We start from the raw sequence: 26,138 nt of genomic DNA on the forward strand, positions 1-26,138 counted from the left end.
CAAAAAGACCTTTGAAAGTGAGGACAGGGGTCCTCCTTACCATACAGAGATTTGGAGCTTGAGGGCTGGCATAATAGCTTTAAAATGCGATTGAGAAGCAAACTGTGTAGCCTAGTTACTTTTGGAAAAAGCTGTACATATGTGCCCTCTTCCACGAATGGGTTCCCCAGAGAATGGGCCCAGGCGGCCATGCGTAAAACATTCAAGCCTAGTCCGCGCTATTACTCTGCCATATCAGGCAGTCTACTAGAAACGCTACGTAGTATCGACTTTAGCAGAGATAAAGCAAACAAACAAATGAAAGAAGACAGAGAGAATAAACTTTATTAATATAAAGCAATTACTGGGTGGTTCAACCAAGTCCGGGAAACCATTGGCGAATGTCTGAGGGCAAATGTCCGGGGGCGAACGTCCTTTCTTTCCACCCACTTCTGAAACTTAAACCTCTTAAACTTGTAGACCTTGAGCTTGGCGCGTGATATAGCCCTATGCGCCAATAAACCCAACACAACAAAACAACTTCTTTTCTTGCTTCTTTTTTGCCCTGTTACTCATGTTAAATGTTCCTTTTATGATTACAATTTGTAATTTTTACCACCCCCTATGTAATACCCTCGTGAAAGAGGGCCTTTAGGGATATCTTGAAATAAATAAATAAATAAGTAAATAAATAAAATACTCACCACTCCCTACACTTTGGCATTGCCCATTTAGGCCATACGCGTTTGAACTTATGTGAATGAGCGATGGATTCGCGCGTAGCAGCTAAAATGTTAGAGAAGGATTCATGGAACAGTTTTGGAGGCGGCGGTTTGGGATGGGTGGAGCTGGTATTATTTGCATCTGGTATTTCTTGTGCGTTCTTTGTGAAAGTATAAAAATGCAGACCACTGCGGCTTCCTCAAAACGAAAGCTGTGCTTGAGACAAAGCGGTCATATTTTTTTATTGTTCCCGCTTGTTTTTAAATGCGAGCACACGTACTGAAACGCACGAAGGCAAGGTAATTCTGAAGCGAAAGCAATCATAAAAGTCCGAATTTTGTAGGCATTTATTCTGCAACGGCCTTAGGACCTGAGACATTCTGTCGTTGAGCTCCTGAGAAATGCTCATCATATTCTTGCCCTTTGTCACTATATCGCTACTGTTTTTCCAATAAAAAAAGAAACAGTTGACGGAGAATCATATCTGAAGAAGCGAAAGATGGTACGCTCGTCAAAGAAACAAGCATTTCAAGTTGATTGGTGTATTTATTTGGGAGTCGGAATTTGGTGGCAATGCAATGGACGACACAACGTCTATCACGATGGGTCCACCTACGTAGAGATTCTTCTCAATTCCCTTCATAGAAGTAAACTGGAAGCCTGTTTTCGCAGCAGTACTCTCCGCCAGCTGCACGAACCTTCTTAAACGTGGAGGATCCCGTTGGCGGAGTTGTTAAAATTTCCTAGAATATCCATCTCGACGAGCTGTTGCGATGTGGCGGAGCGTGGAACAGGCCGGCCGCGGACGCAAATCCAGGGATTGTCTTGAATGGTGGCGGGTCGGAGTTTGCTTCTGAACTCGCGTTCTTTCAAGATGCGGGCCATGCGTCGCGGATCGTTTGTAATGATACCGTCTACGCCTCTCCTGCAACAGTGTGAAACATTTAAAAACGTATTTAGATCAGCATAGGAACATTTCTCGCAAATGACCGACACGGTGAACAGCACACTGATTACTTCACAGATTTGTCTACGCAATGAAAGAATCTTAGGACTCGTTTTTTAATCTTTAGTGCTCATTTGGGACAAAACCCATTTATTTCATGCACCCTATAAACGACAATCTTGTCTCAAGCCATTCACTAGTGAGTAAGGAGAAAGCAGAGAATAGGAAAAAAGGATGGGGTCTTGTTGGCTTCCCTGTACTTAGAAAAAAAAAATAAAAGGAGAGGATTGTAGTATATGTGGGGAGAGATCAGCGATAGAACATATACAAAGAATCATGTCGTCATCATGATAATCACCAGCCTATCTATATCCATTACTAGTAAAAGGGCTATCCCAAATATCTATAGTTTACTCTGTCTTGTGACATCTCCTGCCACCCGATCCCTACAAAATTCCTAGTGTCAAACCACTTAGCTGAGCATCTGACCCTTTAAAGCCCCGTGCTACGCTTGCCCATTCTTAGAATTCACTCCTTTAACTTTAGGGACGAACGGTTACCTTGCTTTCACACTGCATGCTCCAAATGATAATAAGCTGTTCAAGCTTTCTTGCATAGCATAATACTGCAACTATTTCGTCGTGTATTTTCGCGTCCGCTGCTATGGAATTCGCAGCCCGGAACTCTTCAAGGCGTCGTAGAAAAACTTATCCATTTTCCTCCTGTGCACATTATCGTATCAATAAAAGCGTGATAAAAGTAACTTCTCTCAGACAACACCGTTAGTATCCATCTTATAATTTACCTGCATCAGAATTTGCACACTACACCACGTGAGAAGTGGCTCGGTTCACATTGATGGTGGTGGTAAATACTTCATTAATTGCACCGAAGGGAGCCCCCTATGGTACTCCGTTGTCGTGTCGTCTTTTTGAGCGAAGCTAAAGTTTGGGCGAGCTGGTATGCATTCATGCCGCTGTTGCAGAGTTCCACCGCAGTGGTTTGACAATGCTAATCTATGAAATCTATGACGCGCTGAGAGACGACTGGTAGGTGCAGTAAAATTACCGAAGACACTTTGGAAATTCTAAAGTGTGCTTGGCGAAAGCATTGTGGTCAACCCACTGCATATACCATGTTGTACATGACGCCTCAGTGGAATGGCCGCAGTGTTCGCCGATATCGTTTTGAATTACCCAAAGGTGCTTGTAGTAAACGAGGGACTCTCTGGGCCGCTTCGGAGCCATGCGTCTAGCTCACTCGACTGCAACGAGACGTCTGGCGAAGGAGCGGCGGTGCAGCTGCCACCGCCGACGCGCGCACGCTCGTTCTACCGCTTCTGTGTGACGTCACGGTTGCTATGCACAGCTGCGCCCCCCACCGGCGCGCCGGTTGCTAAGGGGGGGGGGGAGGTGGTTGCGCCGCTGCGTGGTGGAGAGGCCACAGTTGGCACGATTCCAGGGCACGGACGGACGCGCCCGCGAGCATGAGCCATTAAAGGCTTTCGCCTTAATAAAGCACCGGTGTGATTGTAGGAAAGTTTTCTGTGCCTTTCAAAGCTTCTGCTACACCATGCCTACCTGAGAGATTTCCGGAGCTGGTCCGGAATGTCGATGGTCCACTGATACGCCTTGTCTACGTAGTGGTAGGCGGCGTTGTTGGAATCCCGGTTAGCGATGACGCCCTTCATTCTGGCAGCCGGCCGCAGGTACGAGAGGCAGTTGGAGACGCCGTCCCCTAGCCACCGGTGGCCGCGTATACCGAGGTCCCGGAAAACCGCTAGGATGCTTTCCAGTCCTTCGTTGTTGCTGATATCGCACCCTGAGGGAGTCAAAGTTGTATATTGCTGGTACGTAAAAGCCGTGCTCTAGTTATTTAGCACCGCTTTACTTCAGCGTCTTAGAATGTGCACAACCACTACCGAGCCTATTTTCGAGCTTCCTTCCAACTACCTCTACGTATACAGGGTCTGTTCTGAAAGTAGTAGGACTGGTTTTTTCCTGGGAAAATGGGCGGACGAGAGGCGGTCTGCGCGTGCAGGATCATTGAAGGAGGATATTGGGAATGCTGGGGAAAATCGCCAGTCGGCTCTCGGCCGTTGAAGAGAGCAGGTCGCTTGGATTGTGAACCCCTGTCGAAGCTCCTCGTCACGCAGAATCATGGAGCGTTTACTAGATCAGCGAAACGCGATAAAATTTTGTGCAAAACTTGGTAAAACGGGCAAAGAGACTCACGACATGATTAAGAAGGCCTACGGTGAAGCTGCCATGGGTAGATCAGATGTTTTTGAGTGGTGCAAGCTGTTCCGAGAAGGTAGAGAAAGAGTGGAAGATGACGACCTCTTCGGTTGTACAACATGAACTGGTGGGCGAGTTGGTCTGACATATTTTCTAGAGAAGCAGCGCAACGGCACAAGGCCAACGGAAGAAGAGGACAAACACAGCGCTGTTGAACCGTCCCATTTCGTCCCAGCCATTGCTAATGCGTCATGCAAATCGCGAATGCTTGGTTCAGCGCTGTGTTTGTCCTCTTCTTCCGTTGGCCTTGTGCCGTTGCGCTGCTTCTCTAGAAAAAGACCTCTTCGGACGCCCTTCGACCAGCAAGACCAACAAAAATGTGTCGCGAGTGAAAAGTTACTAAACAGTGATCGAATGATGAGTATCAGAATGATTGCGGATGACTTGAGCATTCCACAAACCCAAGTTTTTGAGATTGTGACAGAAAACTTAGCCACGAGGAAAGTGGGCGCGAAGTTGGTGCCGCGAGTGTTGTCAGAGGAGCAGAAGGCCAACCGGAAAGCGATCTGCCAGGATCTTCTTCATCATGTGAATGAGGACCCCGATTTTTTTGACAAAGTAGTGACTTGTGAAGAGACGTGAGGGTCCGAATACGACCCTGAGAGCAAGTGGCAGAGCTCAGAATGGCACACCGCTTCTTTCCCATGCCCCAAGAAAGCGCGAATGAGCAAATCCAAGCAAAAGTTGATGCTCATTTTTTTTTAATCGACATGGAGTCATCCACAAAGAGTTCGTACCACTCGGACAAACAATTAATGCAGTTTTTTTACGTGAAAGTCCTCAAAAGACTGCAAAAACGCATTGTTCGTGTCCGCCCAGCCATCGCAAACAATTGGCAGCTACACCATGACAACGCGCCGAGCCACACAGCGTTCCGCGTAGTTGAGTATCTTGCCCAGCACAAGGTGGAAACGCTGCCTCAGCTTTCCTACAGCCCCGACTTGGCTCCGTAAGACTTTTTTCTATTCCCAAGAATGAAATCGACGATCAAGGGGAAGCATCACGTATCGATAGAGGCGGTTCAACAGGCCGTGACAAGGGGGCTAAACAGCATTCCGGTCCAGGCGTTCCTGGAGGCGTACGAAAACTGGAAAACTCACTGGCAGCAGTGTGTAGATGCGCGAGGGTGCTATTTTGAAAAATTCTAACCATTTGTACTATTCACATGAATAAATATTAAAAAAAAAATGAGTCCTACTACTTTCAGAACAGACCCTGTATTGCTGCACGCTACGAGATGGTTCCTGAAACGGTGTTTTTGATTTTTGCTTCTTCCGCGCTGCGGTTGCATGTTCAAGGAACCAGACGTTATTTTGTCATAATATTATTACCGTAATAATGAACTCGTTACCATCTGTGAAGTGTGTTCAACGATCCAATTTCCATGAAATATTCACATAATAAGCTCAAGCAAAAAGAAAAAAAAAAGCATTCGAGATCACAGAGTTTTCATTTTCCTCGTAAACAATAACTGGTGAAATTTTCGTGAATTAAGCGTAAACGAGGTTTTGGAATAACAAAATATATTTCTCAAAACGGATTTAAAAGAAGTGGCACTTCGTGAACGTCTAGCTTTCTTGGATGAAAATTTTCGATATTGCAATATTGGAATCTTCTGCTATGGAAATATTGAAGGTAAAGGTCCAGTCTTATGAAGCGTAGCAAAATTTTTCTTTTGAAGTTTTTCTATTGCTCGCATCGAGTAACTAGCTAAGACTGCCATAGAATACCAATGGGGACTGTTTTTTACGATAACTAAAACGTTAATAGGAAAAAAAATGCAAGCCTGCGAGTGGAGATCTACGCATATATTGATTGTTATAGTGAAATCTTGCAATATATAAAAAAACTGCGTAGATAACATATTTTTCTTTGAAAAACGCTTCTGGCCAGAATTGTTGGGTACGTAATAATTTTTGAGTAAAAAAATTGCCCCTTATTTACGTGGTTGAGCTGAACGTAAATTAGGCCCGCTAGTACTTATGCCTCTGTTCAGCTTCGTTTATTTTTTTTAGCTTTTATCAGTTTGAAAATTCGAGTTGCACCCAAATGTTCTTGAAGTCGTTCCTCGGCTTTCCTCTTCCGATAACCCACCTAAGCTGCTACTGGCGGTTCGAGGCGTCGTTTCCTCGGTTCGGCGGTCTCTGAAGCCAATGTACTCACCTCTCAACTGCACGCTCTTCAGGCGACTTCATCATTCACTTCCTCTTCCTGGAACTTTGCGTTTCTCGCTCTTCATCTATTTCCGCATATCGTTTAGGAAGGCTACACTCCCTTCGTCGCTTTGCTTAGGCTTGCCATCTCGCTATATCCACCCAAGCAGCACGTGTAATTGGCCCAATATTGGAAAGACATCGTTTCTCACTCGTCCTTTCTAGGACCAGCCATTGCCGCCAATACATTTCCAATGTTGGGCCAATCACCTGTGTTGCTTCGGCACTGGAGCGGCCGACTCACTTTGGCGCCCCCTTCTTTTGCGTTGCTGATCAATTAATTCGACATGCACGTTGTTTGGCTTTGTAATCTGTCGAAGGACCAGCTTCACCCAAGATTTACCGCTTCGTTTGCTGCAACGAACGTTCCTCTGACCACTTGATCGCTCGCCTCTTCTTTCGGGCATCTGCATGTGCACGCAACCAAGTTCCTCACTCTCTAGAAGCATTTCTAGAACGCTCTCCTTTCCTGGGATATATTTCGTGCCCACAGCTGCACCCGACAACGAGACAAAGTAGGAATTTCTATTTTGCGCAACCTTTAATTCAAAGCACGCAGAACAATGTTTGGTTTGGTTTATTTGGGTTTAACGTCCCAAAGCGACTCAGCCTGTGAGGGACGCCGTAGTGGAGGGCTCCGGAAATTTCAACCACCTGGGGTTCTTTAACGTGCACTGACATCGCACAGTAGACGGGCCTCTATAGAATTTCGCCTCCATCGAAATTCAACCGCCGTGGTCGGGATCGAACCCACGTCTTTCGGGTCAGCAGCCGAGCGCTATAAAAAACTTAGCAGTGAGTCTAGTAGAACGACGTTTTAAATTTGCTAACGTCCTTGGCTGCTAATTTTTTATTCCTTTGCCGGTGCTGCTAGCGCATCGAGAACATTAGTTTCAGGCCATCAGCAACGTATGCCACATGTGATCATCGGCCAGTACGGCTTAGCTATGCATTATCCTTGCTCCGTGTCTTTTAAAGTACAGCGTAGGGGAGCCTTGCTTTTTTCCATTGTCTCAATGTAACTGGTAACTGGGAACATTTTGTTTTCGCTGACTCACGCTGGTGATCATGACGTCAACTTGCAGCATTGAAGACTGCGAAGAGCTCTCTAAAGTAGATGCCAATGAAACATAGATGAGCGTTGATGTCAATGCATAACATTAAGAAGCACACGGTGCGGTCGAGGACACACAGAAAAGACCGAAGAAGCATCAGATAATAGACTGCGCTGTGTATGATCTGATATTTCTTCGTCATTTTCTGTGTGTCGTCTATCGCCCTGTATACATTGCATGATCAATACGAACCCAATAGCCGTCCAAAACCTCTTAAGCATCTAGAACACACATGCACTCACACGCAGAAATCTTACGTAGCTGAATGAGTGCCTATTTTATGGAGCAAGAAGGGCATGTGACGCTTGATGGTGTCAATTGCTCCCCGAAGAACCTCCCTGTCGTTGACACTGGGAACTGACAGCAGGACATTCATCGCCACATTGGGATGGACTGCGAAAATGCGAATCCGTATTAGTACTTTTAACAAGAGAACCATCCGAGTGTTACCGCCCCCCCCCCCCCCCCCCCCCCCACTTCTTCCATAATTCTTCTCCCGCTTTTTCGCTCTTAAGTAAGGTTCGCGACAGGCTTCCACATGCGTTTTCGTCTCATCCGCCACTGCATGGACGATGGTTAAACAATTAAAAAATTGCGGTTAATCTCTGCTAGATCTAGATTAGAAAAGTGCCAGAATCCATACATGCTCCTTGTTCTGCAGTTAATAATTCCTTGGTTTCAAAAGCTACTCTGCGCCCTAAAACGTAAAAGCGGTGCGTGAGAACCAGGGAACTGATTATTTACCTCCTGGATTATTTACCATGCGTCTCACGTGAATATAAAGAGCGCAGAACATGGACATATTTAGCACATGGTAAAACTTAGGTCGTGAGAAGTGACCCACCTGGGTAGTATTCTAATTGGTTAGAATGTTATTGCGGCAGTTTTGTTTCTACATGCACCAACGCCGACGTAGACGCGTTTCATACCTCCCCGCCCAAAAAGGTCCCTGACGCAGCTGCGCGCCATGATTTTGTACGTAAAGAAAACGTAGTCTCAGTAGGTTCAAGATGCTGTTTCTATGGCTAACGACGCGCTTGCGGTAATTTTAGTGCTCGGATGCCGAACTTGTCTTACCTCTGTACCACAAGTGCAATAGAAGCTTTTCAGCGATGTCGATGCCCGCCCAGTACTTCCTCTTGCTGTCGATATCGCTAACTTTGAGGTCTAGGAAGAGGAGCGACAGCTTGTTGCGGTATTTGCCTCCATCTGCAATACGGGAGTTGCAGTTTAAAGCTATGGGTAGCCCATATATGCCGGTCCTCAGGAAATAAAAAAATAAGAAAATATTTTCGCATAAAAATTTATTTCGGTGGCGAGAATATAAACCTTTCCATTGATGGGAATCTTTCTCTCAACACAGACGTCTGAGCAGTACAATACTCTAAGCAAACGCACTACGTATTGGGTGCTTTCAAACTCGAGGCATTGTACATCGACTCACATGTAACATTTCTCATCACCCATCGTTATTTTCTGACAATACGGAGATCTTGCTCTCTTGTCCTAGAGTCACAATGCGGACAAGGCGGTTGAATCTTCTCACACTTTCCATAGAAAACTGGCGGTTCTTTCTGAACGTTCACAATGAACAAACCTCATCACACGCAGAGCAACGCTGCGTGCTGTGAGGAAAAGTTTATAACCTATTGAGCTAATGCTAGCACAATCTTTTGTGTCATAACCTTTTACTCTTACTGCGCTAAAAGCGAGGTCCTATATTTGGGACCCTCAGCGCATATGGACTAAGAAGTCTAAAAAAGTTTTAGTTTCACGGCTTTCGTTTAGAATACGTAAGCACATTATTTAGGCTACTTTCCTCCGAGAACTAAGCTACCCTAGCCCCGGCGTTTAGAATAGGGTACCTGCGTTTTCGTGGTAGCGTTTACGGCAATTTCCTCGCTGGCGTCCCAGAACCCTCCTCGCAGCGCCGCCCCTCCTCCTCCGCTCCCCTCCTTTTTTTTCCCTTCTCCTCTTTTTTTCTTTCACGGCTGTTGCGCTCTGCGGTCTATTCCTCCGGCGAGTCTGCCTCCGCGCACCGCCGCCGCGAATCTGCGCGTCTTCTGGACCACGCGGTCTGTGTTCTTTAATTTTTTTCATGTTTTATAGTTTAATTTCTTTATCATTTTGTTTCTTTTCATATTTGAATTTTTTTATTTGTTTTATTTCACTCACGAAACCCGTGCGTTCACTAGATGTGCCTTTTCTCTAATATTTTTCGTGTTTTATGATGTAATTTCTTATATTTTTGTTTCTTTTCATACTCGCAATTTTTTCATTTGTTTTATTTCACTCACGAAACCCGCGCGTTCACTAGATCTGCCTTTATTCTTGCTCATACCGTGTTCGTGGCGGAATGGCAGCGACTACCCTTGAAGTGCCAAACGCCCTGGTTCGATTCCCAGTCTCAATAAAGTGTTTTTTTTTCTTCGCCGGAACTCGAACACACTTGCTAGCATTCCCTGCTCACGACAGTATAAGAGGCATTAAAGGCTTTCGCCTTAATAAAGCGATTCTGCTCGTATTTTCTTTCACAGCTGTTCTGCTCCTGGCGAGCTTCTGGGGCGGCCGGCTCGCGATTTTCGCATTGCCCTTCGAGCCATTTGTGTGGCCGGCACGTTCCTCGCGCAAAGAAGGCGACTGCGCATGTACTTAAAATGGCGTTAAAGGGCGATTCACACGACGGTCCGTTCGCCCGCGGCCCGCGCACTACCTGGTCTCTTTCCGTGATATTCTCTCGTATTACCGAGACAAACGAAGGGAATACGCACCCCCCGCTCCGTCCCTCACCATAGCGCTGCACATTGGCGACAACTACAAGCCCGGACTGCTCAATACCCAATACTGCTGCATGCCCGATACCCAGACCAATTCTCGTCATCATGCAAACTTTTGCGGCAAACCAGGCGCCCCTACGATTTACATCATTTGCAATGAACGTTTCCACCACCACCTACGTGTTCATGCGTCAGCACATTGAGAGGCGCGCTGATCAGGCCGCGGTCCAGAAGACGCGCAGATTCGCGGCGGCGGTGCGCGGAGGCAGACTCGCCGGAGGAATAGACCGAAGAGCGCAACAGCCGTGAAAGAAAAAAAGAGGTGAAGGGAGAAAAAGAAGAGGGGAGCGGAGGAGGAGGGGCGGCGCTGCGAGGATCGTTCTGGGACGCCAGCGAGGAAATTGCCGCGTTTATGCTGACATTGTCGTCATATTTACCCGTTTAATAATCACCACTATTAGCCACGCTACATGCACTGCGGAACAAGGTGCTCTTCTACTGATCTGCACTTAACTGTCATGCGCAAGCTTAGAACTCTTTATTGTCATTAAGGATGGCTTCTGAATTATGCGTCTACATTAACTAATCGCGCATGCCTACTCTGAAAACAAAACTCGCTGTATGAGCGAATATCTTTTAGGAACAATTCTACTAGGTTAATGTGCTAGGCTTTAGTGAAGTGCTTCTTATCTACGTAGTCTTTGGTCGGGCGATCGCTTCGCCTTGTAGCGGTTAATACATTTTGTTCCCACTGTTAATGTCAGCTACATTTTTCACTTTTCCATCGCACTTCTTTCACAGCACTTTGTCGCAGAGATATCTTCACTTATCATGCCTGGCCTCAGATGTTTCCTTCAACACATCTTAACTCTAATCACTGTCACTGTTCCATACATTAATATACCCCATACCCCAACGCACCACCGCACCCAGATGCCGTTTAGTGGTGCCCTTTCTATTAATTGATTACTGGCTGGCAGGCTGGCAATGCCAAAGGTGCAGCTTGATGACTAGGACATTGTGCACGGTTTCCACATGTAACGCATTACGACATCGTCCTGACGGCTGCGTAAACTAATGTTTTCCTGTAACGCTTATTATCTTGACTACAAGAAGTGAGAAAAGATAGTTTCAAAAACCTCTATAAGTTATTCTCCTCTTCAAGTGCCGTGCCGGCTTTGAATTGCTCAGACAAGAAAAGAGACACAAATAAAGTGTCATTACATTACGCATTTTCACTACATGAGCGATATTGTCACCTCGGTGGCTCAGGAACCACAATTCAGCCCCTGCTGTCCTTTCTTGTCGCACACAACAGTTTATTCGTGGTTACCATATGTGTTGACATTCATCATTCCTCGAACAATGCAGGTTTCCCATCTGTTCAACAAGACTTCAGGAAGTGATGCGCCTCTCTTGATGGTTGTGTAGCATAAGTCGCGGAGCGACCAGGACAGGCATTTCCGTTACGCGCAAATAACTAAGAATGTGACAGCTGCTCCTTATCCTTACTGGTGTGCTGCCGGACGTACTCTAGAAATTTCGACACCCGTTCCTGGTTCTCGCACTTCCTGAAGCAGTCGCAGGGCACTCCGTGGAAGAACTTGGTCGCGACGCCATTTCGGCTGAACGTGACGTCACACTCGACGGAGTTGGCTCCCTGTTTCATGGCATGGTCCAGCTCATGGATGGAATTCACCATGTGTCCGATGATGTAGACAGGTCTCCGCAGGTCGACGGCGCTTATCTTCGGTAGCAGTATATGGGGAAAGAGAAGACGATGCAATGTAGAAGGCGGATATCAATATTATAGGAAAAAGAAAGAGAAAAGGCAAGCTTTGGATATGACTGTTTAACTAGCACTGCTAATATGTCACCAATAACAAACCAGCAATTAGATTTCTCCCGAGTATTCTTAGTTGTAACAGTAGCACCATGCACGGCAGGGGATGAAAAAACAAGACTGATGCTACCAATTAGCTGTAGACACAAGAATACGAACATATATATAAAAAGTAGAAAACGTTAAAACCATAATAAAATGATGTGATAACTCAGAAAGGTTTATGGTTTATGGGGTGTAACATCCCAAAGCGACTCAGGCTATAAGAGACACCGTAGTGAAGAGGTCCGGAAATTTCGACCGCCTGGGGTTATTTAACGTGCACTGACAACGTAAAGTACACGGGCCTCTAGAATTTCGCCTCCATCGAAATTCTAACGCCGCGGCCGGGCTCGAACCAGCGTCTTTCGGGTCAGCAGCCGAGCGCCATAACCGCTGAGCCACCGCGGCGGCTTAACTCAGAAATCCAGACTTAGCTAGTCATAGCAAATGCAACAATGACTACTCCGTAAAAAAAGACCCCTGCATTTTTTTTTTTGCGGCCTGAAAAGCTTAGACGTCAGGCTTCCAACTAAGACGCCTCCCTTAATGTAACTATGGTAGCTAATGATGCTTTCTATTATGATGCTGATAGTGAATGATTTCAGTTTAAGACTCTAAGTTCAAAAAAATTTGTAGTGTTCAGCGGTTAGTTGAGGCAGCCTGAAATGCGAAGTACGTGAAGAATATGCCTGCACGAAAGTAAGGCGTTGTGATACGGGCCGTGAAAAAATGCGAAATTTCTTCCCCATCAAAAAAGCGGCCGGCGTTAAAGCGCTTCCTTCAGAGCTGAAGCACTTTCTTAATTTGAGTATTATACTTTGTGAATGTTGCGAGTAAAGGTTATGTGCATAAAGCCTGACGTTGCAGTTTAAAAGGCTCAAGAGCTTTTTAAGAACAAAGTATTTGAGTACAATAATAGTAACGCCTTTAGTATGGCTGAACAGCACTTAGATCAGAGAAGAAAACTACATCTTACTACTTAAGGGCTGGATCTAATTTATTGTACACTAGTTCATAAATATATTGGAAGTGAAAAAATCTTTTAGGTGCGGTTTTTCTGCCCTATTTTCGCTTGCCACATGCAGAGTAATTTTGCCACCTCTTCTAAATTCATGTTTCGAGTTGCTATGTCCGACTTATGAGATGTTTCCTTTAAAGTAAGAAAATCATTTTTAGAGAAGCAAACTGAAGATTAAGAGCAGGAGTGTTTTTTATATCGAGACTTGAAATACCACTGAGGTAGCGCTAGTTTTTAAAGAGGAAAGCATCTGTTTTTAACGACTGGGCTCTGTCTGTGAGAAACACCGCAATCAATCCATGGCAATCGTTATGGAGATGAAGACGATAATGATGTTACGTAGATCGTTATCGAACTGAAGATGAGGAGCTTTCTCAGAGAGCCTTTGAGTGGCGTGTGGTCATAAGCCTTAAGAATTTAATGAAAACGGCGACAACGGCAAGCGATAGAGTTGTAAAGTGCAGGTCTGAAATAACTTCGCAGAATGGTATTTTACCTCTTCGGCTTCGTAAGAAAATCTGCTGATTGTCATGAAGAGGGCTATTATACAGTACGGTTAGTAGTTATGCACGTGAAAACCGTACACACTAGTAAGTTGCAAGTAAGTTTTTATATGTCAGCAACAAGGATAAAGTTCCGATACGCCACCACACCAAAGTTCAAATTTTTCGCTTCACCCTTCGACGACAACCGTTCATCCTAGTGACAGCACAAAATACGGCTATTTTAGAGAGCTAGGCATAAGATAAATGGGAGGTGACCTCATATCTGAAAAGACTTACGGCAGAAGGAATGCTCAGGAGTCCGATAAGGGTAGCCAGTGCCAGTGCAGTGTTGTAGTTGGGAGGCATCACTCGAGGATTCTATGGCAGTAGATTGTCCTGGTAATGCGGCTAACTTCTGCAGCAAAAGATACTGAAAAGCAATTGATTGCAGGTTCTGAAATAGCAGCTTGAATTGCCTTGTTATGTCCGCCGCGGTGGCTCAGTGTTTATGGTGCTCGGCTGCTGACCTGAGAGACGCGGGTTTGATCCCGGCCGCGGCGGTCGAATTTCTATGAAGGCGAAATTCTAGAGGCCCGTGTACTGTGCGATGTCAGTGCATGTTAAAGAACCCCAGGTGGTCGAAATTTCCGGAGCCCTCCACTACGGCGTCCCTCATAGCCTGAGTCGCTTTTGGACGTTAAACCCCATAAACCAAACCGAATTGCCTTGTTATGAATCACACCTTGTTGCGACATACTAGGTGCTCCTGTGCGAGCCGATTATTGCAAAGATGAATAAACTGGGAAACAATTTTTGGCTGAAATTAACAGCAGTTTTCACGCTCGCCTTGGGAAGATAGTTGGGGCATTGCTTTGTTTTATTGCATACTGGACACTTTGTTAAAGCACTTTGTTAAAGACCAAAAACAGGGAGATGTTGACTGATTGGAGTAACGGAAACATTATTCAGAAATATGGCTGCTTTAAATAAAGTGCCCAAGATGCAATACCTTCGGATAATGGACCATGCATGCTGTTGCATTATTCCATCGTAGCGGAACATAATTGCCTTTAGAGAAGCCCACACAGCTCAACGTTCGACACAGTCGGTGGTCAAACTGACTGAAAATGACACTCAGCATGTGAACTGTTCATACTGAAAAACTTGCATTTAGAAACATGTGTTGCTGCGTTTAAAACCAGCAAGACTGCAATCCGTCACTTTGTGACCAGTCCGATTCTTGTTCTCGGACTGACCGCCCAGTTAATTTCAGTGGTCATAGTCAATTATTCACTTGGAAGTAGGTTCTCCGAGAAGTGTGTTTTTCTTACATGACGTATCCACTGTCGTGACATGCGCAAAGCAAAGCTTCGAAGAGGATGCCTCTGCCAGACGTGCGCATACGTTTTGTGCAGTTTTAATGAATGCACCAGCCCCACAGGAATGGCTATTGCAGTGCTGCTCCATTGATGTGTGTGGAACAATCGTGTCAAAAACGAGATCAGGCTTGTTTCTGTTTTGCTTCATGTGATTATGAACTGTAGTGGTATTCAGCTCTTAAGGAGAGTCTCAGCGGAGTGACTCCGCGACAAAAGAGCTTCTCTTGCACCACGGCACTATGCACTAAGAGAGAATTTCTGCTCCGTTGGGAATGTTTACTCTCCCGATTTACACTGGCTAAGCAGGAGTTTTTAAAAACAGGACTTAAATATAGAGCTCACAGTTTAATCTCTAGCAAATGTTAAAACTTCTATTCTTTAACGGATGCACTACCAAGCCGGCGCCAATTACTCACATGAAAGTGACCAGTACAGCCATGGTTGTAAATGTGCGGGCGACTGAACCCACCTCCATTAACGCGGCAGATTGCTAGCTCCATATGTATTTTCTTACTATTCATTACTTATTGTATGAAGTGAATATTTACCACTGAGAGACTACGATTGCTCATTCTTGTTACCAATTGCTGGTCAAGTTTGAACATTTCTCTCCTTAGTTTTGCGTTTACAATGTAGTGTATTGTGGGTTGCAGCTGTGTTTTGCAGCACATTCTGTTATCTGTTATCGTCTAATGTCCTCCACTATAACAATAAGAGAGACCGACGCAAGTATCGGGGAAAAAAAAGCCTCACTTTGCATGTCTAGGCAAACAAAAAAAAAAAACACATGCACCGCTATTCATCTTTTCAGTATTGTTTTGCACTTGACACCAACAATTTCGGCGTGCGGTTGCCGACAGAAGTATTTTTAACAGTGAAACAGAGAAAAGTCTGAACTTCATATTAGCTAGATTTATTGCCCGGAATTAAGTCAAGTACGCAGCGGGTGCAGGTAAAGGCAGAGCACAGCGTTAAATTCGTGGCCTCAAAATTATATGTCAAGAACGAAAGTTTCTTATTTAGCTTCCGAGTTCCGAATACTTGTGCGAGCACCTGTGCGGTGGTCTGCGTGTGCACTTTCTTTGATTAATTTCTTCAGAAAACGTATGTGCACATGAGAGCCACGGAGACGAGAGTATGTTATAATGGATGCAGGCCGCTTCTGTAGCGGACAACACAGCTGTTCTGACAGTACAATAGCGTAGGAGGAGTAAAAGTTTTTTCGACGTCTATGAATACTGGAAACAAAGATTGCGGTGAGCGAGGACCCAAACGCTGCAGTTAGAAGTCAGAAAGGTCACAGTAGCAATGCAAATAATTATACATTATACATGAAGCCGAGCTTTTGTATAAGTAAAAGTTGACTGCGAGGAGGGTAACTTAGCCGGAGGTTTGTTTGCGATATTAAGTTTATGATCTAGTGGCGTACAGTATGCGTCAATTGCGAGCATTTCGGTTTTCTACACTTTCAGTGGCGAAGGAATTGTGACGGAAATATGTGGATCCATAAAGTAGACCCATGACTTTAAATTATATCGTCCCAATATTGCTGTAGTGTTAACAAAAAGATTTTAAACACTTTATTAAGACCACTGGAAGGACAAAGATTGATGCGAGGATAGACATGCAGGTTAGCCTAAAGTCTAAGACTGGTACTGTCCGGAGAATGGAAAAATTGAAGAAAAGTTATGAGCTTCCAGAATTTAGTCGTTAAGATGCCTTACGTTATTAAAATCTTGAAAAACTGGTGCATATCTTCGGCTCAATATATTTGTACATATTTTAATTACCATATTAAAATTTTTCTCAACATCTGAAAGAAATCTCCGCACCCGTACGCCGTATGGCATGCATAAATAACAATGCCAGCTTGCATTGAAGCAGTACGAACATTAATGTTGCGGTTTATTTCACCTGCAAGACATTAGGTTTTGCAATGAGTAATTGTGCAGCGGCCCTTAAGCCTTTCCGGCAGATGACAGTGTGACAGTTTGTTTTGATATATATTTTGGGTAATGATGTTTCTGTAATACTGTGAAAAATTATTAAAGTATACGAGGAGTAAACAAAAACCTTACACATTTTTGGTCTTTATCATACGTGACGCGCATGGCTTTAAAAGATAAAAGAAGAAAAAAAAAAACAAGAACCGCACACATGACTGGAGTGAAAGTTGAAGTACTGATGACAGTTTCTGGGATTAAGCTAGAATTTTTTTTTTACCTCGCAGCAATTCCGAAATCAGTTCTGAATAAGGTATCAACACAATGAGATATTAGTATACAACCTTCAGTAAGCAATTCGTCGAGTGTCATAAGGAAACGGCAAATAGCGCTGTTTCATCAACCATAGGTTCATTCTGAGCATATTCTTTTACTCTGAAAGAAATGAGCGCAACTTTGGTTGGTAGAAAGATTGCGAGTGGTCATGCACGCGCCGACAATGAGTTGCAGTCACCTAAGCTGGGCTTATCTTGTGAATGATCGATAAAGTGTGATAAGCTGGCTTAACGCATATTGCGATACCGCGGAAAGATTAGTTCCAAAGGCTTAAATCTCTGTTCAGTGCAAACAACTTTATAATATATATATATACAGGGTGTCCCAGCTAACTTGGACCAAAAAAACTAAGCGTTCTTCAGAACTGATATCGCGTGGATGTTATTGAGGTTTATCTAAAATTACAGTACCATTTTTTCCCTCCTCCTATTTGAATAATTAGTCGAGATAAATAAATTAACTTTTTAAATATAGCTTGAAACGTTCAGGCGTCAATACGAAGGTTGTGGAGCTCCGCAAATATCGTCCAACCCAGGCATTTCCATCGAGATAGACCTAGCGTGGTCATTTTTATTCGGGAAAAACGAGAGCCCGCGGAATTTAAAATATACCACGTGACAGCGAGCTCTGTGCGCCCGGATGCGCCGCGATTACAGCGCTCTCATCCGTGCTTCGTAAGAAACATCACCCGCTTCGGGCCTTTTGTCCTGCCCAAGACAGGGCTTCGCGATGTGCTTGGTTCCAAGATAAGCGCCAGTGGGTACGGGCGGCGGAAGAAAGCGCGGCTCCTGTTTTTCAGCGTAATTCACACGACGTTATCAGGCTTGTTATATGCGTCTTTGCTTGTTGGGATCTTGCTCCCAAATTCAAACTCATGAGATTGTCATCGTTCTTCCGCAAGCATTCTGCTAACGTGAGTGTGCAGTTATTGCACTCAGAAACGGGAGCCACGCTTTCTTTCAACTCCCGCCCGAACCCTCTGGCGCTTATCTTGGAACCAAGCACATCGCGAAGCCCTGTCTCGGGCAGCACGAAAGGGCCGAAGCGGGTGATGTTTCTTACAAAGCACTGATGAGAGCGCTGTAATCGCGGCGCATCCGGGCGCACGGGGCGCTCTGTCACGTGGTATTTTTTAAACTCCGCGGGCTTTAATTTTTCCTGAATAAAAACGGCCACGCTGAGTCTATCTCGTTGGAAGTGCCTGGGTTGGTCGATATTTGTGGAGCTCCACAACCTTCCTATTGACGCCTGAACGTTTCAAGCTATATTTAAAAAGTTAATTTATTTATCTCGACTAATTATTCAAATAGGAGAACCGAAAAAATGGTACTGTAACTTTAGATAAACATCAACAACATCCACGCGATTTCAGTTCTGAAGAACGCTTAGTTTTTTTTTATAAACCTTGGTCCAAGTTAGCTGGGACACCCTGTATATATAGTTACCCAGAAGATATCTATTGCAGATTTTCTTTTCGACAGAATTTGGAATTCATTTTGCTTTAGACTTTAAGCCTGACTGCCGTTAAGCGTAAGTCCCGGCCCCTTGGAAAAAACAGCAGCCGCCAAAGCAGCCCGTGTCAAAACACCGCACACAAAACTGACAAGAGTCAGATTAGCATGCTTTGCGGACAAGATACAAGCACAACAAGGGAACAGCGTTTTTTTGGCGTGCAATGTGTAGTCGCAGCAACGCTAAAACGTAATGCAGTTCCGGTTTCAGTATTAATGCGTGCAACTTACAGCAGTGGTCCGAGTCACAGGAACGCTCAAGCCTTGCAATTGAAAGAACAAGCGGTGCTTGCATGAAGGAATTCTGCGTTCATAATGCACAGACCACCTCCCTGCGTGAGTCATAGTCGTTGCGTGAATCAGAGTAGTCGGCCACTACCCTATGGGATGCGGCCCAAGTATTTTTCAGTGCACGCAATTGCCTACCTAGAGCGAACGAGGATGTTTCTTTAAAGCGTTTCAAAGTATTTTTCTTGAATAAATTATGGACCCTCAAAAAGGCGCCCGCGGTTGCGTAAGAGCCGAATGCGAAGTGACGCGCATACATACGTAAATCGGTCTCGAAAAGGAGTGCGTTCAGGTACATAAAAAAAAAAAAAACTGTGAACAATAGGCGATCAGTGGCAGGTGAAAAACGTCGGAAAACAAGCTCCGACAGGAACACCGCTGGCTCTTAAGGAATGTTCATAGTGCTCGCGTAACACAATAACTCCTCTACGCACTTACTAGCTGTGCGCGCCGCGTAAAGAATTTGCATGCAGTAGGATGGAGGCCACGCCATGCGTGCTGTATGACACATGCAGTGCGCGAGTAGATACAATTCGCCTCGCCTCCATACAGTGCTGTGTAAAAGAGCTATTTGTTATTGTATTGCAGTGTTCGCGGTTGATACTTGCATATGGGCTCAAAGACCCCACCTTTTTACGTCTGTGGTGACGTTTCTGTTGCTCACCGAAGACAAGAAGACAATATCTTAGATCTGTGGTAAGCCTGCAGTTTTCTTGCCCAGGCTATTGACTATCGAACTCGGCCACAATCCAACCTTTTTGAATGTACAGTCGGGGACAAAAGTCTCCGAACCACGTGTTCCTCAAACGAAGCTTATAGCTCTACTATCAGACAGCGGCTGGAGACCGCACTTGTGGAGATGAAAGAACGAAAATTTAACTTTTACCTCCAGAAGTGTGGTCTCCAGCCGCCGGCTAATAGCAGAGCTATCGGCTTCGTTAGAGGAACACGTGGTCCGGAGACTTTTGTCCCCGACTGTACCTATTCGACAAACGCCGACTCGATTGCTGTTTCTTCGACTTTGGCGGGAGAAAACGAAACAGTGACGACGCCGTGGTGGCACATGCTGCACTGATACCTTGGACTATTGGCTCTGGGCTATCTTAGTCACAGGCGCTTTGCGTTGTATTAGCGAACTAAGCTTCATGGAGATCTGCATAAACTGGCCATACTGAAAAAAAAAAATGATTTTCATATTGATGGCGCGCTGCTTCCCGAATTATGATTTAGGAGCACTCCACAGTCGCTAGGCTTGAGAGGTTCTTGAATAACACCATCTGCCGGGCTAGTTCGTTGTGATCCATATGTATCAGCAGCGCGAACACAAAACAGGAAGGAGAAGACAATACTGAGCGCTGGGGCGCTATGCCGGAAGGCCCGAGTTTGGCGCTCGCCCGAGTTTCATCCGAGTTTGCGATGACGGCAGTCAGTGAACGAAGATAGCGCGGAACGTGCGCAGGCAGCGGACAATAAAATGTAGAGATAAAACCACGTAAAGGCGATACAAGCGCACCCTGCGCGCCTGTTTCACACTTCAAACACAATACACTGCGCAATACCAGGCCGCAGCGCTGCCTGAAGTTATCAGCGCCATATCAGCAATCGTGAAACCGTGACTTCTCTGCTGTCTATCTGCACACTCGCCGCTAGCTGTCTGACACGCCTTTTCGGGCGCGTCGAAGGCGTGTCTTCTCTTTCAGGCTCTGTCTGTCTCTCCATTTCCGAAGACGAACAGTGCGCACTAGTTGCACTCTTATATCAACCCTTTCTTTTTTCTCGAATACGTTATAAGGCAACAGATAATATTATGAACGTTTTATTCATTTCCAAATTAATTTTCAAATCTGAATCCAATGAAGCGTTGTTGAAAAACACAGCTTTAGGCAATTAACAAAGATTTGACACTTTCTGCCGCTAGTGGCGATAGTGAGGCCATAGCATGGAGGAAGGAAAGTTTTCCTTCCTCCATGGGCCATAGCTTGCAGCGTGGCTTGCATACGAACTAGAGCGGCTGCCCACCGTGCCGAAAAAGAGAGAGCTCCTGCGCTGACACGCCGCCGGTAGCGCTGCCTTCGACTGGAAAGACTAGGCAACTACTACACGATGAATCTGTCTTATTTTTCGGCCATTGTGATAATATTTTTTATTGTGTCGTATATCAAAATATAACAGCCATGCATCTTCTGGCTTGCATAATACACAAAAGCAAAAAATTGAAATGCACTGCACCCCCGCGTCACTGCTGCTCTCTGCAGCGACCTCAGGTGGAGTTCTCCACTGCTACGGCCGCTGCCGCACCCCGCTATGGCCAACCATAGCTTTTAGTACGCTCTTGGCGAGTCTCAGCGGTAGAAATTGGCCGTGCGAGCGGATGTAATGCGGTGTGAGAAAAGAATTGCTGTTTGGCTGTATTCAATGATTCATTACGTATGCCTGTTGTTTGTGACGCCTCTTTAGGGCACTGCGGATGCGAAGAGCGTGCTACCCAGCGACACAACTCATTCTATGTCATCAGACGCTGACTAAAAGCTGTGAAGGTGGTGGCGCGCGTATCTGCGTAGTATTTGTTTACGTCGCGCACTTCAAGGTTTTGCGGACTGGTTTTGTCACTAACGTCGATCGCCGTTGTATACCGCAGTGACATCGCAATAATATCGTTCGGGCAGATGTAGGATCCTGTTTGTAATGATGGAATCGGACTTAAAACAGAGAAAGGTGTTACGGTTGTGAAATACGCAGTGCTTGCGTGCTGGAAATTTCAAACTCTTTATTGCACTGGGTCTAGAGCAGCGACCGTTTGTCGATCCCGGATGTGTTTGACACATTAACGCTGAGCTTTATCACCGATGAAAGGACGGCCAAGCACCGTTTCGTCCAACGTTTTTAGATCCCTTTCAGTTTGCAAGCTCCCCCGCGCCGCGCCCGAGAAAGCGGCCCCCGTCCGCTTCCACTCACCACGCGGCGCTGCTGTCGCTGTCGGCCCGGAGGCGCCGGAGCGCTCGCGCTTGGCAGTTGCTGTGACAGCCTGTTCTCAGCCGCGATAACATTGGGAGCGAACACGTCGAACTCAAATTTGCTGTACTTTTGGAGCTGTCACGGTGAAACTTCGGTCTCATGGTTAAAGAACTGTTTCGCCTGACTAGTAAGGGCGAGATAAAGAGCAGGCTGTTGCCAGTTCGCAAAAAACCAATCGTTTGCATTGCGCTTTATCGCATCACGTTTGCGACGTTTAGCGCTGATGATATGCGTATGTTGGAGTAGAACTATCAATATTTCTTCGGGATAATGCACGAAATATTAATGAAAGGATAAAACTAGCGATGTTCCGCTTCTAGATCAGTCACGAAATTCCGCGCTATATTATCAACGAAGCACCGCACATGCGAGCAGCATTTTGCACGTTCTTTAGAATTCCAATTTCAGTGAACACAAGTATAAATGCAGACACACTTAGCTGGATGCAGGGAGGGAATAACTATAGAAGAGCTTTTTATTTGCAATGATAGCACAGACAGGAGCAGCGTCCTGCACTTTCATTTTTAGAATGTTAATTTCATTGAACACAGACAAGCATTAAATGCAGACACACTAAGTCCGAAGCACGGAGGGAATGGCTACTTGAAGGCGAGCTTTTTTATTTGCAATGACAACATTTTCTCTGTTCTCTAGCCGACGGTTCACGTCTTTCGCAGAGAAGTGCATGCGTGTCACTGTGACAAAATGCAGCACTTGGCATGTAAAAGTGGCCATATGCTCTGCACATCCAAGCCGAGCAAGGTTTTGCAATTCAAGCTCGTCTAGCACCTCGCAAAAAAGTCCCTTTAAAAACGGGACCTTCCTTCAAAGAAATCGGGATTGCTTTGTTTACAATGTTGGTAAACTCTAGCATCTTTTTGGTGGGATGCTTTAAGCACCCTTGCTTGAAGCTTTTGTATACTGTAAGATAAGCGTCGCTGCCAACAACTGGCACAGGACAGCTGATATCTTCTATGCTGATATCTGCTGGCTGCTCCAAATCAGGCGGCGGCGACGATGGCGCACACGCGAAGGGCCACGCTGGTCGGGCAAACAGCGTGGCGAGCGCCACCGCGCGGAAGGAAACGGAAAGGCGACAATCCGCGCACCGCAGCTTTCAAACTGGAAGGGATCTAAAAACGTTGGTTTCGTCATCGTGCTCCGTGTTTGAAAGCAGATTTAACGCGCCGTCAGCGTTGTGCTGTGTCTTACGTGGTTGCAACGGGCTATAGTGTTGTGCAATCTTGGTATGCGAGCGAAGAAATCGGCGGCTGTCGCCACGTTTCGTGTCCTTCGCAGGGGTGCTTAGATTAATCAGCGATGACGTCCGTTCTGCCGGTTATATTTCGATGGTCAACATCGTCGATGTCTGCCAGCAATCAGCACAGCCGCGCAGCATACCTGTAGCCGGCAGGGATGTTGGGAGTGGCCCACCCATAGCGCGTACGCCTATAATTTATGTACGGCACGCCGGGGGCGTGACCGATGGTTTTGATTGACAGGTGAACTCGGAGCTAAACTCGTGAACGGTGAAGTGCCCCGAATTCATCTCGGGACTGTCATGGCGGCAGCAGCAGCAGCCTGGGTCATCGCTTCCTCTGACGGCAAATGTCAGTACGGCCGACTGGACCCGTTTACTGCCATGGCCGACGACGAATTCCAGCGATATTTTCGCCTCTCCAAAACATCGGTACGATGCTTTTGTAAAGAGTTAGGCGACGACCCACGCTTGCGGAGAGTGCGTGCCGGGCCTCACTCGCTTTCGGTCGAAGAGCAAGTCGTCTGCGTCCTCCGGTTCTTCGTGACCGGGAGCTTCCAGGGGAGCGTCGCCGCAGACCGCTTTATTGGACGCCACCGAACCACTGTGAGCCGCTGTGTTAGGGACGTCTCCGACGCGCTTATTGACGCGGCTGGGCGTAAGTGGTGGCTCGCTTTCCCCATGACTGCGGCCGAGCGTGCCTTTGTTAAGGAGCGTTTTCATCTGCGCGGCGGCATCACAGAGAACAAGGTGAATGCGTCTACTAGCTGGCAATTAAGAGAGCAGTGAGTTGTGATTGACCGACTCTCAAATCTTGCGCACTCGTTTCATACAAAACCCCCATGACATGCCTGATATTGAGTGCTGCAATGAGACTGCTTGGGTGTTCGACTGGTGGTGGTGGTGGTGAAAAACTTTAATCAAAGAGAGCTTGAGGGTTAAAGAAAAAAAAAAAACCCTCCTGCATGGTCGGTATCCTTAGTCCGGGACACCGCATGACGAGGCCCCGTCTCGCGCCCGCTTGACCAGAGCCCTTTGGGACTCCAGTGTGGAGCAGTTGAGGAGGGCAGTCTCCCATGCCTCTCGGGTGGGGGTGGGGGAGGGGGGAAGGTGAGGATACTCTTCCTGTCTGCAGGCGCCGCAGAGTTCGCTCCTCCGCCTTACTCAGCCCCTTGGCAGGTGCCGGGTAGAGACGGTGGCTGTCGCAATAATAAATTAGGATTTCGCGGAACCGCAGAAGCGGTTTATGAGCTTCTGAGCCATGAGAGCTAGGATGAGGAGCCCGGTGTGTGAGCGCTCGGGCGGCCGCATCAGCGGCCTCATTGCCTCGTAGACCCTGGTGGCCAGGAGCCCAGATCACTTTTGTGCGAGTTGGATCGGCGAGAGCGCGTCTTAGAATTTGCGAGGCCAGAGGTTATATTTCGCCTGCAAGATAATGTTCACAGGCCCGGCGAGAGTCTGTGATAACCGTTTTCGATTTTGGATCGGCGGCAGCGAGAGCTATTGCGACTTCCTCCGCTCGTGTTGAATTTGGGGCCCGAAAAGATAGCCCATCGACATTCATTCCCCGGTGGACTACGGCAGCCGTGAAGAATCCCGCGGGCGACGGCCCTGTGATGTCCACGTAATAGACGCCCTCTTTATAGCCATATTGCCTCTCAAGCGTGCGAACCCGCGCTTGTCGTCTGCCTTCATGTGAAGCCATGTCCATGTTACGCGGGAGCGGAGCGACCAAGAGCATGTGGCGCCACAGCACCGGGATGTTCTCCGTCCCCTCTGGTATGCATGTGTGTTGGATGTGTAAGCGGTTTAGCAGGCGGCGCCCAGGCACCGTCTGCGATAGCCGCGTATATTGGTTCACGAGGTGGGCCTCCCGCAACTCCTGATAGGAGTTTACCACTACCAACGCCTTCAGTTTGGCGTTGGAGGTAGCCACCGGGAGGTCCAGTGCTCGCTTTGTTGCCTTCCTGATGATGCCCTACTACAAATTACACATGACGTGCTTGATGACACGATCCCCCACCTCACTAAAGCTATTCTGGCGGTTGACCTCACAAAGGCATTTGACAGGATTCGACACGATGCCATTTTGCGAGAACTACAGGCACTACAGGTAGGCTCAAATACCTACACCTACGTTCGCGCCTTTCTCTCGGGCCGCACTGCCTCCCTGCACATAGCTGAGCTGAGCAAACCACCTTATACAATCGGCGAGCTTGGAACACCCCAAGGCGCGGTCCTCTCCCCCCTTCTATTTAATATTGCTCTCATCCCCCTAGCTCATAAACTCGCTCTCATCCCACACCTAAGGCATACCTTGTACGCTGATGATATTACGGCATGGACCACTCACGGATCTGATGGAGAAATTGAGGAAACTCTTCAATTAGCAGCTGACACCATCTCCGCTCATGCGTCATCTATTGGGCTCGAATGCTCCCCCTCTAAATCCGCGCTTCTCCTCATAAGACCGAAATCTGCAGCTAATTCGCCCATTCAAATCACTTTACAAGGAACCCCTATCCCCGTCACCCCCACCCTCCGTATCCTTGGCCTTTACTTGCAGGATTCCGGACGCAATGATCATACCCTTAAAACACTCAAGGCCTCCACGCAATCCGTGTTGCAACTTCTACGCCGCGTATCCTCCCTGCACAAAGGTTTAGACGAAGCGGACATGAAAGCAGTGCATGCTTTTACACTTAGCCGCATTTTATACGCCACCCCATATCTTAAGCTGAACCGCATAGAAACAGAGCGAGTGAACGCCATGATTCGTCTAGCAACCAAGGCAGCCTTAAACCTACCCCGCAGCACTAGCACAGCCAAGCTCCTTGAATTAGGCATGCATAACACCATTCAGGAACTAGTAGACGCGCACCTTCAGACACAGTATCTAAGACTTGCCGCGAGCGCAACTGGCAGGCATATCCTCGCTTCCCTTCGCATCAACATTCCCGTTAATCAGAC

At 46.6% G+C, this 26,138-nt stretch overlaps 1 protein-coding gene across 1 annotated transcript; it reads right to left on the reverse strand.

Moving 5' to 3' along the window:
• Positions 1 to 1,404: 1,404 nt before the first annotated feature.
• LOC149348693 (dermonecrotic toxin StSicTox-betaIB1i-like) lies at positions 1,405 to 13,804 on the reverse strand. Its single transcript, XM_089541826.1, has 6 exons — positions 13,736 to 13,804; positions 11,563 to 11,797; positions 8,351 to 8,482; positions 7,547 to 7,666; positions 3,229 to 3,469; positions 1,405 to 1,627 (listed from the first exon to the last, which is right to left on the reverse strand). Exons 1-6 carry the CDS (start codon positions 13,802 to 13,804, stop codon positions 1,405 to 1,407), a joined length of 1,020 nt encoding a protein of 339 aa, XP_089397952.1.
• Between the last annotated feature and the right edge of the window lie 12,334 nt (positions 13,805 to 26,138).

Source organism: Amblyomma mixtum, chromosome 4 (genome assembly GCF_055824585.1).
Source record: "Amblyomma mixtum isolate Tamu chromosome 4, ASM5582458v1, whole genome shotgun sequence".
NCBI lineage: Eukaryota > Metazoa > Arthropoda > Arachnida > Ixodida > Ixodidae > Amblyomma > Amblyomma mixtum.